Source organism: Suillus bovinus, assembly GCF_016758785.1.
Source record: "Suillus bovinus strain UH-Sbo-P2 chromosome Unknown EDB93scaffold_271, whole genome shotgun sequence".
Classification (NCBI taxonomy): Eukaryota; Fungi; Basidiomycota; class Agaricomycetes; order Boletales; family Suillaceae; genus Suillus; species Suillus bovinus.
This window is the reverse complement of record NW_024542327.1, coordinates 154-4,041: the sequence shown is the minus strand read 5'-3', so window position 1 is coordinate 4,041 and position 3,888 is coordinate 154. Positions and strand designations below refer to the sequence as shown.

Sequence of the window (3,888 nt, the reverse complement as noted above, 5' to 3'; positions counted from 1 at the left end):
TGGCAGCGCAACCGGCGACCCGGAATATGAATGGGGGACATAAGCTTGCGCCGTGCAAAAGGGTTATATTATTGAATGGGTCTAAACAAATTGTGGAGTGGTAGTGCGCTGATAACATTCCGAAGTAGATGATCCCCGCTGCAGTGATTTACGTAATTTATTCCGGGATGCATACATATAACGCTTACTGGTACGAACATTCCGTCAGTGTTTTTTATGCCTTTGTCATAAACAGCCTCTCGTTCAACCACTCCTGGCCCTTCAAATTTCAAACCTGCACTAATATAGGTCTAAAATGGCTTAGTACCAGTCAGTGGCGAAAACTTGAGTTAAAGTTCTCGAACTCAACTTGAAATTACCATCTGATGGCGGCTCCAAAAGAAACTTGGCAAAAAGTTGAGTACCATGGCTCCGAGCTAGCTCGGTTGCGAACAAAAAGTCCCAAATTTCTTGGAAGATGCCGAAATGGCGACGCAAGAGAGAAGCCTTTCAAGGCACGTTTATATATTTTTTCCGACAATGAAATATACTCTTGTAGAGCCGCTCTACGCCCGTATACATGTGATAGTCTCCTTGATGCTAGCAAAGGGCGAATGCAGTTGCTACTTGATTCGCGCTGGATCAATGAATGTACGGTGATATCAGGAACGGTAGGTGGAAGGCGAAGGCGAATCATGAAGCGCACAACGAGACCTTGTAAAGGTAACAATCGGAGTTTACAGATACGTTGATCCTTCAAGAATTTTGAAGCAATCTTCACAACAAGAATTCGAGAAAGGATCAGCAGTGGGAGCACACAAGAAGATAAATAATACGTCCGATAAGACTTGTTGTACTACTATTATTGGGCGATGCACGATTTGTTGGCCACGGCGAAGGGTATTGAGCTCGACAGAGGTAGGTGTTGATAACGTTAATCGAGATTTTTTAAAGCAGGAAAAGCGGATAGAGCCAACGGTGCATGCGTGTCGTACACAGGTCCAGGGGAGTAAGTTGGTTGGGGATGCGGGAGATGGTTTGATACGAACAGGACGACAGTCAAATTCAAAAACCCAACTTCTAGCACATACAGTTGTTCTGTTCAGAAAATCTTGATCGATCACGGAATTGTACTGGTAAATGTAGAAAGTGAGAGGTGCAACGAAGAAGGGAGTATGCATAGTAGAGGGTCACGGCTTGAATCATGTGACTCCACGTCACAGCAGGCAAGTATTAAAGGAGTCAAACCAGCGTCGTCTCCTCACACGTTTTGGAACCTCCTACTCCAATTCCATTTAGATTTAGCAACCTTCCAACTGACCTCGCCTTAATCATTTTCGAGCATGCGGCACAACCAACCTTTGCTGAATATGCCACCTACACGCGAGACCCATACTCATCCGCCCTTTCACTATGCCAGGTCTCCAAAACTGTCAGGCGCACTGTGCTGCCTGAACTTCTGGACACAGTATTATTGCCAAAAGCTTGCCACCTAGTCGCTTTCGTACGGGCTCTGCGTATGCAGAAAAAATACAACGATCAACAACATGATCTGGCTTTTGATTACGCATCTCGCGTGCACAAGATGTCAATAGGAGGGTATCGGGGGCCTTTGCAATCACCTTTCTCCTTTCCAACTTATTTGGCTAAGCTTGAGGAGTTTGATATCAGTCTGCTAGCTCCAGTGATCCTTGGCGTATCGTCCCTCGAAATCAGCTATGGGAGTCTAGAAATTCTTTTAAGGTGCCTCAAAAATGCGTGTAACTCCGATGTCGGCCACGGAAATTCCCCGCTTGCTTGGAGCATGAGAAGTTTGACGTTATTAGGTGATTTCTCTCGTCGATGGTGGCCCTTCGTAGAGTCTGTCCATGGACGTTCTTTCCTGGCTTCCGTCCAACACCTCACCCTACTCTTTGCTGTATCCTTCAAAAGATGCCCGCCCTTCCAGTGCAAATGTATCAGCGAAGCTGCATTTAATTAACCTACAAGCTGCCTATGTGCATTACGCGCGGTTCTTTCCAAGGACTGCAAACATTCTCGCTGGGCATTTCGCACATCAAACTCCCGTTCGCTCAATGTACCCCTAAGGATGCATGGGTGATGCTGTTCACGTTCCCTCCTTCTGTGCTGCCGGACCCTTCACCAGAGGAAATAGAGCCGTATATTGGAGCGGAGTTTGTTCCACGTGTTCCATTTCCGCTGAAGCTGTTCGTTTTTCGCGGGTTGCAAAAGTATTGAGGATATGTCAGACGGATTAATAGATATCGTAATGGTGCTCACACACTAAGCCCCCAACTCCTCTTTCGTACTTTCTTCAACATTCAACTTCGTTCTACACTAATAATTAGGACATTGCCCAAGACGTCACCCGCACTCGATGTGATGCCAACTCTGAGCTAACTTCCGAATCAGTGCATTGGGCGGTCCATATGGTAATGGATGCTCGCGGCAAAATGTGTACCCTGGGACTCTGAACATGCTGATACAATTGATTGTGAGTACAAAGCCAGCGCAGAAAACCGGAGCAAGCAGAGATCGAGGGGGAGGCTTTCCAGAAGCCGGTATTGGGTGTCATAGTAGGATCATGGACGGCAGGTCAAAACAGTTTGATCCGGACATCATCTGAGATCTTCAGGGAGGAGTCGATGAATGTCGAGAAATCTACATACAGGTAGAAGAGGATCAGCAGTGGGAGCACACAAGAAGCTGAATAATATGTCCGATCAGGCTCATTGTACCACTATTATTGGGTAATACACGATTTATTGGCCATGGCGAAGGGTATTAAGCTCAACAAAGGTAGATATCGATAACGTTCATTGTGATTTTTAGAGCAGGAAAAGTGGATAGAACCAACGGTGCGTGGGTGAGTGAGTTGTTCGGAGATGCGGGAGATGGTTTGATATGAGTGTGTGATCCGGGACGACGGTCAAATTCAAAAAACCAATCACAACTTCCAGCGCATACACAGGCCCATTTGATAGAAGACAGTTGTTCTGTTCAAGAAATCTTGATCGCTCGCGGATTTGTACTATCCGCGTCCACTGGTGAATGTAGAAAGTGAAATGTGCAACGAAGAAAGACCAAGAAACGAAGGAGAGGCGCCTGTTGTAAATGGACAAGATTTACATGATCTCTCCCAGCTTCAGCCACACCGAGGGAACCTGACAGTTCGAAGGTTCCACCCGTCCAGCCCGGAACTTCGCTTGTCCCATCTTGCACATCTGCGAAAGTGACGACCAAAGCAACGTTTAAATTGAGCTGGATAAAGGAAATTGCAGCAGAGGAAAACTATACACTATTCAAAATGCGAAGACTCAGGATGCAGCTGCTCTGTCTCTCGCTAAAATCTCTTCTACACGCTTCACCTTATGATCGTTGCCATCACCCACGGAGTGTCTCGATCTACGCGTGTACCAATGCGGATGTCTGTGGCAACTCGAGGGGCACCTCTGGCGTGGACTGCAGTATGGCAATCATGTATGGCTTGAGACACTTCGCTCCAAGGCCCCTCTAGCAAGACTATTCAGCAAGAGAGAAAGGGATGATGACCTCTTGCTACAAACCAAGATTAGTGCCGTACCCGCTGAAACATGTGTTCGTTATCAGAAGTTTGACATATCGTAAATAAATAATCTTACTGCATCTAAAGCGAGATTAGTTAGATTGAATATGATAACCCACCCTCACCTTGAACGTCAACCCTGATTTTTCCAATACTCTCTGGCAGTCTGCGATATATTCTGCGACCTAAAACGCGTTTACTTTAGACGATGATCCCCTATTTCCTGTGGACATACGGATGATTCTCCTGTTCCCATCGGGATGAGACAGAAATCTGAACGGATAGTAAGGATCTGAGGTAACGGAAGTTACAAAAACTAAACCTGCTACAGCATAAAGATCACT

The 3,888-nt window shown here is 46.2% G+C and overlaps 1 protein-coding gene across 1 annotated transcript; it reads left to right on the top strand.

The window, feature by feature from the left end:
• Positions 1 to 1,273: 1,273 nt before the first annotated feature.
• Positions 1,274 to 1,960, top strand: EDB93DRAFT_1097863 (uncharacterized protein; the record flags this gene model as incomplete). Its single annotated transcript, XM_041446880.1, has 1 exon — positions 1,274 to 1,960. A coding segment is annotated over one exon (687 nt), but the record flags the coding sequence as incomplete, so codon positions are not given.
• Between the last annotated feature and the right edge of the window lie 1,928 nt (positions 1,961 to 3,888).